The following is a 13,441-nucleotide window of genomic DNA, read 5'->3' as shown; positions in this document are numbered from 1 at the left end:
GTGTTCATTTTTGTTCTGCTTCATAGAATTAAAGGACAAGTACTTTCTAAAGCGCGATCAGTTTCCCTTAGTCATGTCGTGTTCATTCTGCTTATGTTATTGTCCTTCATTACAACTTGGACCTACATGTTCAAATTCTTCCAACATAGCTACCAACAATGGCATAAAGCATATACAGCAGAGCATGGGCACAGTATGGAACTATCTGTTAATTCTATCTCTCACTGGTTGCATGAGGTATCCTTGTTTGATAGTGCTTGGAGACAGGTATCGGTAGGACATTGGCAGTGGTTGTGGAGTCACCAATTGTGTAGCTTGACCGTATCGGTTTGGACACCTCTTTTAGCCATTGAAGGTATAGGATAATTTAAAAGAGGGAAAAATCGATAGTTTACGTGACAAACATTCTATGCACAAACTAGGTACTCGGCGTAATATTCCTTTTGTTTGGGCTTATATGCTACTAGGCCAAGTCGTTGCCATCTCGGTTGCTTCTTCATTATTTTTTTATGTTATGCTTTTTTATCCTATCGTAGCTCATCGACAACCTTCTGTCACATTACTGAAAATCCTGCAATTAACAACTTTGGGCGGCATAATAACAGTCATCATCTCACCTTTTGTTGCAAGCACCGATGGATTTTTGCCAAATTTACTAGTGATGCATGCTTTGCTTGTCATACCTTTGATTTATACCTCAACGTCCAAATCATGGACAATATCAAATGACCCTGTCGATAGAGAAAATTCTATCATTACCAAAGTTTCTGTCATGATCACAAGCCTATATGTTATGGCTGCGGCAGCCAATATTTCAATCTATATCAATCAATGGATGGAGTGTTTATCAACAGTTGACTTAGGCGGACAATCTTTAACGTCAATAGCATTAATTATTGTCAATACATTGATATCCACTTTTTTTGGACATCCAGCGCAATCTAGTATTAGTTACGATATTGTATGTATGCAACTCATTTCCATCGCTTGGATGATTGTGTATAATATCGATAGTGTCGGTAAAATGTTTACCATTCCCACAATGGCGCTAATAATCTTGACGCCTCTATTTTCTGCCTCTGTAACGCTTCCTTTATTCATGGCCTACATCGAAGCCCAAAAGCTTATAGGTAGTCGTGACAAAACTGTTATAGATAGCGTTAAAAAAGAACTGTAGATCAAATCTATATCATTATAATGCAAATCAATGATAATAAAATGCCCTTAGATAGTTGTGAATAACCTCCAGACACCCTGAGCATACTGCACAATTTCGGACATGCCCATCTTACTTTCGCCATAAACACGATCGACGAAAGTAATAGGCACTTCACCTACAGAAAAATTGAATTGTCTTGCTCTAACGATCATTTCCATCTGGAATACATAACCCTTTGCAATAGTAGCGTTAATCAATTGAGAGAGAACATCTTTCTTGTATAAACGGAAACTGCCAGTGAGATCAGAAGCATTTGGACGAAGCATGATTGTGGCTAAAAAGTTGGCACCACGACTATAAGTATTTAGTTTTTCATTAGTTTGTAAACGATGGCATAATAGCTCTCTTACGATACATTGCTCGTTGTCACAGTACCTGACAAGTTTACGCTTCAAATCCCAACCATATACACCGCCTCCATTTTTGTATCTTGTACCACTAACAATATCATAATCCTTTTCTTGCTGCAATCTAGTTGTTTATATTCGTTCACATGTTGTCAATTGACCGGCCTTGTGTTCTCGTAGATGCTTCTAGTTATTTTTTCCTTTTTTTTTTTTACCTGATCATTTGGGGAATAAACTTGGGCTATTTAAAACGGAAATAAATGAATCATTTTCAGTTTTAGTGAAGAGATGATGTCGTGTAAGAAAAGAAAGAGAGTATATTTTATATTTACATGATGTGAAAAGTCGGCATCCATGATAATAATATGTGTGCCTGAGGCAAACTGAAGACCGTGCACATAAGCTGTACCTAAACCAAGCTTACCAGCTCGAGGTCTCAGTTGCTTTTAGAGAAATAAAATCAACATTGATATCAACACTTGCTCATTGAACAATAATTCAAGGTGGAAAGAAATACTGATGTTCATCTTACAATACGATCGTCGCCATAAATGGATTGAAGTTCTTTGGCTACTTCTTGTGTACCATCTGGACTATTATCATCTACAATTACAATCTCCCAATCGATGTTGTTCTCTTTGAATGTCTTGGCTAATAACCAAGTAATAATGGGCAGGTTTTCGCGCTCGTTATAGGTAGGAAGAATAACAGTATATTTGTTCTGTGTCATGGTAGAATGTGTTCTGTAAATGTCCACTATGGCGTGTTTATCAATTGACATTCACAAAAAAAGGGAGCGAATAAGGATGCACAATAGTTGGGTTGCAATTAAATTCCTCGAGTTTCCCCGTTTCTATCTTCTGACAAGCAAAGTTGACGAGAACAGAGTCAATCAAACAATATGCCTGTCAACGAGAAGCAGAAGTCCGCGTCAAGCAACTGTAAGAATGCAAAAGCGACCAATCGATAATGATATCAAAGTATAAAAAAAGAAGTTGTGGAGTAAGGAACTAAAAAACGAAAATGATAGATCAAGCTTCATGATCGAAGCGGTCTGCAATATAGCATCCCTTCTTTTATTATACATTGAGCATTTTAAGATGAAGTTATTTGCTTTATCTCTTTTTTTTTTCCAATTCAAACACGAAGCTCCATGTGGAAATGTATTATATAAATGAAGTTTTAACGCTTATGTGTAACTGGCACAATATTAACAGTAATATAACGCATCAATGAAAAAATTGACCTGGCATTAGCGGGTAGGCCTAAATTGATACCCATGCGGTTTATAGTCAAAGAAATTTGTGAACATATCGTTAAAAAGTGGTGTAATCGCAACATAATGTTAAAGGCCTATAGTAGCCGATTATTGCTGCTCCTCCTGTAATCTGTAGAGTCGAAAAGGCCTCATTGGCAAAAATATTAGATAAAAGTGTAGAGTATTTAAAACTCTTAAAGAGCGTATGACCAAATTGTTTTTACATCAGTGCTAGTCGCAACTTTTAATACCGTATCCCTAAACTTTATCTTTCTACGGCAAAAAGAATCTGCAGGCGATGTTTTCGGTTTCCACAGGCTGATGAAGGTGTCATTTTGTTCGAAATTCATGTGTTATTGTTGTTAAATAACAAGAGTGCAGCTTGTAAATGGAGTTATTTTTGATGTGCTGGTAACAATTTTAAACATGCATCTTCTCATGGCAGTACTTGAAAAGCAGCCAATGAAATATTCAAAAACTATCAAGATCCGGTTTAATATTCGCAAAAGTATCGCTGTAGTAACATTAATATATAAGCATCAACCAAGATACATAAACACGGTATGACTATAAAGCATCTTTCACTGCTTTGCTTGAAGTCTGAGTTCTTTGTATTTTAAAACGCAAGACCTTGTATATTTGCATAAATCATACGAAATATGCAAGCTTTTGCAGTCACAGCAACACAGGTACAAAAAGTGCCATTATTTGCGACAAGGAGCAGCATGCCTTTTGCTCTTATTGTAGGCGTGCTGACATGGGAATAGTCAAAAGACTCTGGCCATTGACAGTTCGCTTTGTAAGTTTAACTGTAAGAGTAGGCTGTTTCTATCATTGTTTCAACTCATATGTCTTGGAGCTACACAAAGTAAACTTGACTTTTTCTTTCAATTTTTTATACCATAATCATTTATTCATTTTATTTTTAAGAGCCAAGGCCCGTCTATGCTACCTTACTTTGGAACATATGGCATCATTTTGTCAGACAATCTTTCTAAGCGATTTAGAGAATTCAAACCTGGAGATGTGGTGATATGTAAATCACCTGAAGTTCCGAATAGACAAGTTATGAAGAGAATTATTGGAATGGTAATAGTTTTAACAGCAGCAGACGAGGAACCAAAGGATTTAACTGAATAACCTATTGTACAAATTCGCATGCATATGAAGCCAGGAGATAGCATATGTAAAGATCCGACGGCAGAAGAAAGGGAATATTTAACGGTACCTCGAGGACATATTTGGGTTGGCGGTGATAATTTGAGTATGTCAAAAGACTCTAGAACATATGGACCAGTTCCTTTGGCAATGGTAAAAGGAAGAGTGCTTGCAAAGGTATTATTATTGCATCTGGAATAAGGCAAACAGATCAAGATACATTTAACATGAACATAAATATAGGTATGGCCAGAATTTGAAGTCGTAAAGAATAACTTTATGCCAGTAGACAGCTGAGATGGATTAAGGTATAGAACAAGATTGGCAAAGGTTAAAATTGATGACGAATTCAACTCTCCGGATCCTTTCCATATAGTTTGCGATCTTTAATTGTTCCTGTGATCCATAATCTCACTCTTTTCATACTGTCAATCGTGGCCTAGGTCATAAGGAAGAGTTGTTAATTTTTAACACAAATTGCCAATCTATTGTAACACTTACTTCTTTGTAATCAATCCCTTCTTTTGCACTCATTTTTCTTAATAAATCAATCTGATGCAGCTCGATGTGGTTTTTTATCAATCCTTTTACTTCATTCAATTTCTCAGAATCGTCAATCGGCGGTATGTATAGCTTATATACAGGTCTTGCAGCTGGTTTGCAAAATGGACATTGCCAGATCCCTCCTGATTCCGAAGGTTGAAAGACATTTACCTGTTTTCACCTAATATTATGAGTCAAAGTCTTCTTTAAGATGCAAGTAATATTCCTTGTTACCTTTTCAATATATGTTCCTTTGAGTGTATCTCCTACAAGTTTTGAGGCCATCGTCGAATTTTATAACAGTGAAGTGGGATAGAAGAAGTAGTTTATAGTTTAGTTTCTTCCATTGCGGAGAATATTCGCCTGTCAAATCGGCTGGTTACAATTACAATATGCCAGTATCTTCAATTTTTTTTTGGAAAAGGACAATTGAAATCGTCCCCCATTTTTGTCTTTCCAATAGGATAGGTACGAGTTAATAATACTGAGAGATGAGTTAATCAAACTGGGAAAAAAGAGTACTCCCAAGATTATGTATAAAGCTGATCAATCCGTCTCTCTGTACCTTTCTTAGCCAGAAATGGTACATGCGCTCACAGCCGATGGCTGTAGTACCTTATGGGTAAGAGATATAAAGAAATGAACAAGACTGCCAAAAGCCCTCAGTAACACTTTTTTTTTTTTTGTCCAATGTGTCATTCTGCTCAACTCTAACTTTTGGCACTACACTTCATATGTAAGTATTACAGCATTTCTTATTTTATTTTTACACCTTTTCACGTACTAATAGCATATGCATTAATCATATTTCAGTGATCTGTCTCGAAATTGGGTGTCATAATTCATATACTCTATCAGTACAGAAGAATGGCACTTAATAATTTTTGCTCTGGTGACTTACTACGTTAAAGAAGACAAACATTTTCTGATTTGATTTAAATAAATTTTTAGAGATCATTACTGAATACACTAGACCTCAGTGCCAATACTGTGAGCAAACATTCATGGCAAGGATATCAGCATTAGATCAGCTTTCTATGTCCTATTCCTGTAGCAGTTGGGAGGTTTGATGAGGGCAGGTTTAAAGTCAGCTTTTTTATTTTTTTATTTATTTTTTTTTTCTTCTCAAAAACTTTTGACACTTGATTCTTTTCTTCTACAATAAAGGGAAACGATACAGACCAACACTGGTCAGAGTCAGATTTCGTATTCTTTGCTTTTTTAAATTGAGCATAAAAATAACCTGTCTGTTTCGGCCTCCCTTTGACTAATTTAGACTTGTTAATCAATCAGCAAGTTTTTGGAATGGCTCAACAGCAACAAATCTCAGAAGAACCACATAAAGCCGCAAATAGTTTAAAACGAGATGCCTCAGATGTCTTTGAGTCTGTTACTAAAAAATTAAAGGTATCTTACTCGTCCAACAACGTTGACGTTGAAATAGAGAAGCTAGATATCATCACCAATAAAAATGATTCCTTGAGCCCAACATCTTTGCACAAAGACGCTTCTGAAAACAACAATGCTGAGCATGAGCTCGCTGATGATGCACAATCGTTAACAGTAATTGCTGATGGTTCTTCTAATGATCTTGCTATTTCAGATTTTGAACATACTGCTGGTCAATCAAGGTTACAAACTGAAGATCACTCTATAGCAGAAATTGTGGAGCCTCAAGAGCAACAGCCTACCATAGAGGATATCTTGGAAACGCCAATAAAAATTGAAGACTTCAACTTATCATCCTCAGATAAACCGACTTTATTTGAACAACCTGGCACTCAAAATGGAGTTCAACAACTTAACATATCATCATTATCTGAACAAACCACTTTAGACACCTTGAAGCAACTACAACAATTAAATACCCAAACAGTTAATGCTTCTGATGTATTAAATGGAGAGAATGGATTTCAATTCTTAAATAATCTCGATGAAGCTCTAGCAGCCAGTGGTTTAGTTAACAGCACTGCATCCGCTAGCAATACTGATACCATACCTTCGACACCTTCTACGCCAATGATGACCACGTCCCCTTCTACGGTCTTGACATCTACACCTCTATTACCAACAACGTCCTTACTTCCACACATACAGTCAAAACCATCTCAACAGCCATCATTACAGCCTCACCTTTCTTCGGAACAACAAAAAAAAGATCAGAAGCCAATTTCTGGTAACAACGATGTAACCGCGACAGCCGAAGAGATATTAAAGAGAGAATTAATGAATCAGAAGGTAATAATTATTCCTCATGACATAAATCAAATTTGCTAATGATGTTATTACTGATTCTAGGTGAGGGCTGATAACAGAGAGCGCAAAAAACGTTGGAGACAGCAAAACGAAGAAAGAAGTAAATTTATTACAGTAAACGTCCAACAAATAGGTTAGTTTTCTCATCAATTTTTGGTGTACATTTATAGATAAAGATAATGATCTGCGATGCCGCGTCAATAAAAGAGCGCACAAATTGTTTGGTAAAGAGGATAGCGAGCAAAAACGGAAATGGATTGAAGAAGAATTTTTCAAACGTCAACAAAAACGAAAAGAAAAGGAACGCCGAAAAGACGTAGTGGATGATTCATTAGGCGTACATCATCAATTACACAACAGCTTAGCGGCTACAGTAGCCGTTAACGGAGCAGCAGCAGGATTGGATTTTAATGCACTCTTACATTGGTTACACCCACCACAGAATGTACAATCTGTTCCTGATGTAAATTTCTTAGCATTATTATTGAGTAGCTTTGGAAATCCTGCTGCAACTGCTATTCGTGCATTAATGGACGCTGCCTCAAACAGTAATACCAGTACAAGTACAGAGGCGGAAACAACGCCACCAGCAGCTTCAACATCGTCTAAGGAAAGCTTGCAACAGCAGCAGCAGCAGCAGCAACAACAACAACAACAACAACAGGCAACCGATCCGCCAGCCTTAGAAGAAGCCAAAGACGGTCAATTGACCAATACCAATGCTTCAACTACGCCTGCAACGTCAATTACTACTGCAAATGAAGGGGATCTCAGCATGGCTAGTACAGTTACTTCTGCTGCGGATGCTGCTACTGTATTATCGCAATTATTCCCCTTACAATTATTAGAACTACTACATCATTTACAACAACTCCAACAGACGCCTGGCGCTCCTATATCTCCACACACACAACAGAACACTACAACAGTCCCTTTGTCGGCAACAACTAGTGGTTCTGCTGCCGTCAATGACAACTCTTCTACAGTAGAAAATATTGTTTCGTTGACACAGCAACAAAATCAGCAGCAAAAACAACAAACTGATTTACTCATTGGTAGTTCTGAAGACAAATTAGCTGTTCTGTTAGCATCTACTTTACAAGCTACTGCTGCCGCCGCCGCTGCTACTGCTATATCGCAGCAGCAACAACAGCAAACGTCTTCCGTAGTGAAGACGGAAGAAATCGAGATAGCCACATCTCAAATTAGCAACATGATAGATGGCCATGATATTAGTCAATCGAATAACCAATGTAGCAATAATAATAATACCTCAAATATACAACAAGAGCAACAGCAACAGCAAACACCTATCATTAGTGGTGAGTTTCCTTTGGATGCTGTGTTAACATTAATGCAATTGAATGCAGGCTGGCGACAATAATATTTTGCATATTTGCTCTAATTTATCTATCACCTACATATTTATAACTGATTATAAGCGTATCACTCTTTTCTCCTATCAATAACGTGCTATGTCACAATGAACCTGTATTTATAATTAAGCTGCTATTGACTAAATTGTCCGACGAGAAAATCTGTAGCTTCTTCAAACAAGCAAATAAATGATCAGCTACCCATCCGTATGGGGTACTCTTTCAATTGTGAGCATACAACTACAAACAATCAGGAAATATAGAATGACTCGATATTATATTCAAATAATTTCAATTGTCTTCTTCTATTTTTATCAATGTCAACAATACATTCCTTAAATTATCATATTCTTCTTGATATCTGTACTTATTTAAACCTTGAAGAATTTATAAATCTCACCAGCACTTCTAAATATCTTCATGGATTACATTTTCATGAAACTCAATGGAGGAAACTGTGCTGGCAAGATTTTAATCTTAGCTACAACCATCCGAAACAGAGTTATCTAGAATTGTATAGAAATTGTAAAGAGATAATAAGCAGTGCCATAGGTAATAGGTTACCATGCGAGCATATATGTTCAATCAGTCAGCTTTTACTATTCAAAGAAAACAATCCTCCTACAGACAGCGAACATGACCACGATAATCACAAAAAGGATTTTGTATATCGGAAGTGCGAAAAATGTCAAGCAATGGGCATTAGCAAACTCTCCATGTGTTTATTCGAGAACTGTCATAAAACCTGTACGTACGTATATTTTTGCTGTTTTGTTGTTAATCGATGCATGATCATCTTTCTACCGATGCCTCTTCTTCATTATCTTAATAACATGATTTCTTAATTTCGAAACATGCTTTTTAGTTTGTGAAAGACATGCTCGTGAGCATCACCTACTAGCTGACAAAGCCAAAAATCACGTTATATTTTACAAGCTGAATATGTCTGAGTTGTTCTGTCAATTGTGTATGGATTGGGTAAGAGAACAAATGCTAAAAGTATCATACAGCATGTATATGTTTTATTTGGAATATCTATTTATTTCTCTCATACTTACATCCTTACAGCTCGGTGGAAATGATGTAGACTTGGCAGAGCAATATCAGGCTTCATTAATATCTAATCATTGGTTTGAGATTCTCGCACAGGCTTACAAACAATCATGTAAGAGAGGTCGAATTGAACAGCTGCCAGAATTAATGACAATGGAAAACGACAACCGCTGCACTTTTAGCAACAACAATTGGGATAGAGAAAATGATATATACTCGGATGACCTTGCTCTTTTGAAAAGTACTGAGCTATTGAAGCTGAAGCAAATTCGGCAAAGGGAAAGGTCTCTCTTAACAAACGGGACATTCCCTTACCCAACATTGAGTAGTCAAGATTACTGTTTTATCTCTGCTGAGTGGATTCAAAGATGGGAACTATTCGTAGAAGGGAAGCTCACCAAAGCTCTTACAGATGAACCCATAGATCAAGAAGCAGCGATGGCTGGGATTTTGGAGTTGGAAAGCCAACGGTCTGTGTATGTGTTGCCAGGTGTTGTGCTTGTTTCTAATAAACTGTGGGATTACGTTTCCAATACATATGCTGTTAAAGGTCAAAAAATTACAGAAGGTAAGGAATAAGCAAAAGGAGCATATAACGCTAATGCTTCATAAATGTATAATTATGTTGGAAAATCTTTATAACGCTCTGCAATTTTAATACGATACAAACATAGACGATTTAAAGAGTCGAGCAACATGCAGACTATTCCTGAATAGACTTAGGATTTGGGGAGAAAGATTTGAAGCATACCGTTTGAAGTCAATGCATTGACTTGGCTCTCTTCTTGCCTTCTGCAACCCGTTCGTCTACTATGACAGGTTCTTTTACAATATTCTTTGACTGCAGATCAAGCACGGCTATATTTAAACAGGTATCAGTTTCCTTCTGTTGCGTATACAACCTATCTCTATAACTCACCCTTATCCAATGCCAATTCTATCATACATCTTGCTTTAATAAAAGCCACTAATGGCCATACTGATCTTTCACCATGAAAAATCCTGTTCATTTGGGTAAAGTTTGTCGACTGAGATTAGTATGTCCCTCATCAACTTATTTTTATTCTATATCTTTCTACCTACCAATAAGCCAGTGATTTATAGGAAGGGTTAGAGAACAATATATTGAAATCCTGTATGTATAAGCAAAGGCAGCTGATGAGTTTTCAATTGTGTTACTTTCGCTAGAGTTAAAGAAGAGTTTTACGGATAAAGCTAGTTCTGGTACTATGTTCACATTGCCAGACATTTTCTGTTCAATTAAGCCTCCAAAAATACGAGGCAGAATATGAAATTGATGTAGCTGATTTAAAATTAGCTTTACTGATTTTTCACAATCCATGTGTCTGTACAGAAATGTTTCTACCTGGTAAAGACGATGTTTCAATTCAGAAGCAAGGATATAGACAACCCTGTTCAGCAATGTTTCATGTTGTAAGCTATGTGTCTTCATAATGAATGGTATTGCATATATGCTAGCCTGGGATACAATGAAATGGTTTACATTGAAAAGCTCTGAAAGTCTGTATAAAGGTGCTTCACTTTCAGAAAGAGATGTTTCTGACCAATGTGTCCATCGAACGCCTGAACATCGAAGATATCGGTAAATATTAATAAGCATAGAAAAAATATAAATTATAATCACTATTCTCATTAGTTTACCTGTTGAGATCCATTTTACTATATTTCCGTCTTTATCTTTAGCCATTAAGTGGTAGCTTCCGTATAAACCTACTGAAGCAGTTGAACAGCAAGCAGCACTCCATATCAATACGCTTGGTGCGGTCAAATAATTCAAATTTTGCGGAACTTCTTGTGTTCTGCTCGAGTGGACGCTAATGTTTAACACCCGTTTCGTCCTCTGGTAGGCTTCCTTTATTAAAATTAAATACAATTCGCTTAGAGTGTTGGTTAATTAATTTTATTCTATCTAACAGCGGCTGTTGTACCTCAAATGTCAAATCACCCACATTTGCTCTAACACAGTCTTGTAATACTTTCATATCCATCAAGTATCCTTCGAGTATTGTAACGATGTTAAAAACATATTATCATGATAAGCTTTCTAAGTATAAGTCTATGCTTACCATATTTCAAGAAACGTGTAATGCGTCTCTTGAAGTGGCTACCGTAACATAATCATTTGTTGTTGAGTTGATATAACAGAAGCAATTTTTTAGTAAGCATAAATACTCTTACCCAGTTTTGCTCTTGTTTGAGAAGGCGCTTAAGTTAATACCGTCTGGTTTTAGGATATTCTATATTAGAGAAAATAGATAAATTGCATTAATGATGCTGCTGTACTTTTGGAAGATTGATGGTCATATTACTGGTAATTCCTCATCTGTATGAATGCAAATCAAAGCAGCAATCATTGCTCCGATGGCAGTGCCACTGATAATACGGGGCAGTAGTCCTTGCTCATTTAATGCTTTGACTACACCAATATGGTATAAAGCCAACGCTGTCCCGCCTTGTAACACTAGAGCTGAACATCCAAAACTTTGACGAGCATCACTAAAAAACTTAGCCTTGGCTTGGGCGCTATAGTCCCGTGTTGAATGGATATATTCTAATTGATTAATCACTTCATCCATATAGTTTCCAATCAATTTCTTTGTGCTAAAAGTGTGATTAGTACGTATTACTACTCCTTGCTATTGGTCGACTTCTACTTTTTAACTATTTTACCCAAGATATGAATGTGCAAACAATCGTCTGTCGCAAATGCCACCGAAATTTCGAACCAAGCCGCTTCTCAACAGATAGGTCATGTTATCAACATCCTTTGCTTCGCGGGCGCTCTTCAAAACCTTCAACCTTGATGAAATCAATTTGTAATCATATAATTTGGATATAGGTTGCTCAATCCATCTATCGTTATCTTTACAAATCATAGACAGAATTATGAGAACCTGTAATGCGTGATCTTTCCAATGAGCGCTCACATACTCAAGTATTTATCCAACTTTTTCGCCTTTATTCGCCATTCTTCAAATGTTTTAGCATTTTGCAGTTCGAAGAGCAATTTTTGTGCAGGTTGAGATGCTCTAACTTTTCGAAGCCATCTTTTCTACAAAAAATGAAAAGTAACTCAGTCAAAACTTATATATCAATTGTAAATCTCCCAGTATCTCTTCCAAAGTCAAGATGTAATGCCTACCCTCCAAGGATGAATAAGATATTTATAAGATAGAAGCGTCGAGTTGTAAAGGAAGTAAAGTAGAGGAACAATAATATACTTTAATGGATCTTGCACAATTTTCCAAATTGTATCTGAAATAGTTTTCATATTAATGGTTGGATAGAATTGGCAAAGTGATAAGTGATGAAGAAGAATGAAGAAAAAATGGATCGCTTTTTATGATTATTGGGCCTTTTCCCTTTTTTTTTGTTTTATCTCGCCTTGTTCCTGAATTGTCTTGAAACAAGTGCAAACAGTTTTATATCCCCGCACAAGACTTGTAGTAATTCATTTTGAAGTTTGTAAAAGGAATGTTAACGGACATAAATTATTGCATAGCTTCTACAATACAACTTACATATTATTTTTTTTTTTTCGTCACTTCACAAATCTTCATCGTTTTCATAATCAACTGACAGTAAAATGTACCGAAACTGTTTGTATATTATTCACATGTTGGGACTTGGTAATGTGTGCAACAGAGAAAATTTTGGAAAGGGCACAGACTTTCTTTCTTTCGGTGTCTGAACTTTTTGTAATACTTTACAATTGCTCACCTCTATGAGTTGCAGAGCAAAGGTGGGGATGAATTAAAAAAAGTGAAACACATTTTGTTCACTGAGCGTCTGCTCTCAAGAGTCTAGTTTTTTGCAATTTCCTCTTCATTCTGGCTTTGCCAATCGAACTGTATCAAATCAACATGGCTGATAGACTTCCACCTGAATTTCCAACAGGCTAGCTTCTTTCATATCCATAAAAAGGCATGAGCGTCAGATTCATTGTGGCAGCATTGGTATGTTAAACGCGGATATATGGTTACATGCTTTATTATAGAGATCACTAATATTTCTATTGCTTTGTATACGCATCACGGCAACGGTCAATAACGATTACATACTCAAATAGTGTACAGGTTATTACGTAACATTTTGTCCGTCGCTTTTATTCCCAGTAATCGTGCCATCACTATATCATTTGTTTGAGAACCCTGAAATATAAAAGGGGAGAGCGTTACACAGCTATAGCGATAATAAACAAATTCTAATT

General features: G+C 36.5%; 7 protein-coding genes across 7 annotated transcripts; 4 read left to right on the top strand and 3 right to left on the bottom strand.

Moving 5' to 3' along the window:
* The first annotated feature begins 217 nt into the window (after positions 1 to 217).
* BDF20DRAFT_3840 (uncharacterized protein) lies at positions 218 to 1,408 on the top strand. The gene has a single exon (XM_053075331.1). It carries the CDS (start codon positions 410 to 412, stop codon positions 1,175 to 1,177), a length of 768 nt encoding a protein of 255 aa, XP_052940068.1. The 5' UTR covers positions 218 to 409; the 3' UTR covers positions 1,178 to 1,408.
* On the bottom strand, positions 1,225 to 2,296 carry BDF20DRAFT_810892 (dolichol-phosphate mannosyltransferase; the record flags this gene model as incomplete). Its single annotated transcript, XM_053076633.1, has 5 exons — positions 1,225 to 1,513; positions 1,595 to 1,690; positions 1,782 to 1,807; positions 1,899 to 2,009; positions 2,099 to 2,296. 5 exons carry the CDS (start codon positions 2,294 to 2,296, stop codon positions 1,225 to 1,227), a joined length of 720 nt encoding a protein of 239 aa, XP_052940067.1.
* A 1,464-nt stretch (positions 2,297 to 3,760) lies between these two features.
* On the top strand, positions 3,761 to 4,183 carry BDF20DRAFT_812169 (peptidase S24/S26A/S26B/S26C; the record flags this gene model as incomplete). Its single annotated transcript, XM_053076755.1, has 2 exons — positions 3,761 to 3,913; positions 3,995 to 4,183. Coding segments are annotated over 2 exons (342 nt in total), but the record flags the coding sequence as incomplete, so codon positions are not given.
* BDF20DRAFT_3531 (uncharacterized protein) lies at positions 4,170 to 4,956 on the bottom strand. The gene is made up of 3 exons (XM_053075263.1): positions 4,760 to 4,956; positions 4,484 to 4,696; positions 4,170 to 4,421 (listed from the first exon to the last, which is right to left on the bottom strand). Exons 1-3 carry the CDS (start codon positions 4,808 to 4,810, stop codon positions 4,332 to 4,334), a joined length of 354 nt encoding a protein of 117 aa, XP_052940065.1. The 5' UTR covers positions 4,811 to 4,956; the 3' UTR covers positions 4,170 to 4,331.
* Positions 4,957 to 6,363: 1,407 nt separating this feature from the next.
* On the top strand, positions 6,364 to 7,206 carry BDF20DRAFT_3379 (uncharacterized protein). Its single transcript, XM_053075228.1, has 3 exons — positions 6,364 to 6,763; positions 6,824 to 6,914; positions 6,989 to 7,206. The coding sequence occupies exons 1-3, from the start codon at positions 6,545 to 6,547 to the stop codon at positions 7,099 to 7,101; spliced, it is 423 nt and encodes a 140-aa protein (XP_052940064.1). The 5' UTR covers positions 6,364 to 6,544; the 3' UTR covers positions 7,102 to 7,206.
* Positions 7,207 to 8,320: 1,114 nt separating this feature from the next.
* BDF20DRAFT_3732 (uncharacterized protein) lies at positions 8,321 to 10,009 on the top strand. Its single transcript, XM_053075308.1, has 3 exons — positions 8,321 to 8,904; positions 9,023 to 9,135; positions 9,226 to 10,009. Exons 1-3 carry the CDS (start codon positions 8,475 to 8,477, stop codon positions 9,787 to 9,789), a joined length of 1,107 nt encoding a protein of 368 aa, XP_052940063.1. The 5' UTR covers positions 8,321 to 8,474; the 3' UTR covers positions 9,790 to 10,009.
* On the bottom strand, positions 9,880 to 11,984 carry BDF20DRAFT_918281 (acyl transferase/acyl hydrolase/lysophospholipase; the record flags this gene model as incomplete). The annotated part of the gene is made up of 11 exons (XM_053084647.1): positions 9,880 to 10,068; positions 10,130 to 10,212; positions 10,294 to 10,343; positions 10,418 to 10,513; positions 10,577 to 10,794; positions 10,873 to 11,083; positions 11,160 to 11,227; positions 11,298 to 11,335; positions 11,410 to 11,468; positions 11,541 to 11,832; positions 11,902 to 11,984. The coding sequence occupies 11 exons, from the start codon at positions 11,982 to 11,984 to the stop codon at positions 9,971 to 9,973; spliced, it is 1,296 nt and encodes a 431-aa protein (XP_052940062.1). The 3' UTR covers positions 9,880 to 9,970.
* Positions 11,985 to 13,441: the final 1,457 nt, after the last annotated feature.

Source organism: Mycotypha africana (genome assembly GCF_025528875.1).
Source record: "Mycotypha africana strain NRRL 2978 chromosome Unknown BDF20scaffold_1, whole genome shotgun sequence".
Lineage (NCBI taxonomy): Eukaryota > Fungi > Mucoromycota > Mucoromycetes > Mucorales > Mycotyphaceae > Mycotypha > Mycotypha africana.
This window is presented reverse-complemented; position numbering and strand designations above follow the sequence as displayed.

What these genes read in the sequence shown, in the direction of transcription:
- BDF20DRAFT_3732 (XM_053075308.1), top strand. Translation starts at nt 8,475, where the DNA reads ATGTCAACAATACATTCCTTAAATTATCATATTCTTCTTGATATCTGT. An exon ending in CGAGAACTGTCATAAAACCT is followed by an intron (nt 8,905 to 9,022) that starts GTACGTACGTAT and finishes CATGCTTTTTAG; the next exon opens with TTTGTGAAAGACATGCTCGT. An exon ending in GTCAATTGTGTATGGATTGG is followed by an intron (nt 9,136 to 9,225) that starts GTAAGAGAACAA and finishes ACATCCTTACAG; the next exon opens with CTCGGTGGAAATGATGTAGA.
- BDF20DRAFT_3531 (XM_053075263.1), bottom strand. Translation starts at nt 4,810, where the DNA reads ATGGCCTCAAAACTTGTAGGAGATACACTCAAAGGAACATATATTGAA. An exon ending in AAGGAACATATATTGAAAAG is followed by an intron (nt 4,697 to 4,759) that starts GTAACAAGGAAT and finishes AGGTGAAAACAG; the next exon opens with GTAAATGTCTTTCAACCTTC. An exon ending in AAGGGATTGATTACAAAGAA is followed by an intron (nt 4,422 to 4,483) that starts GTAAGTGTTACA and finishes CTTATGACCTAG; the next exon opens with GCCACGATTGACAGTATGAA.
- BDF20DRAFT_3379 (XM_053075228.1), top strand. Translation starts at nt 6,545, where the DNA reads ATGATGACCACGTCCCCTTCTACGGTCTTGACATCTACACCTCTATTA. An exon ending in GAGAATTAATGAATCAGAAG is followed by an intron (nt 6,764 to 6,823) that starts GTAATAATTATT and finishes TACTGATTCTAG; the next exon opens with GTGAGGGCTGATAACAGAGA. An exon ending in AGTAAACGTCCAACAAATAG is followed by an intron (nt 6,915 to 6,988) that starts GTTAGTTTTCTC and finishes CGTCAATAAAAG; the next exon opens with AGCGCACAAATTGTTTGGTA.
- BDF20DRAFT_3840 (XM_053075331.1), top strand. Translation starts at nt 410, where the DNA reads ATGCACAAACTAGGTACTCGGCGTAATATTCCTTTTGTTTGGGCTTAT.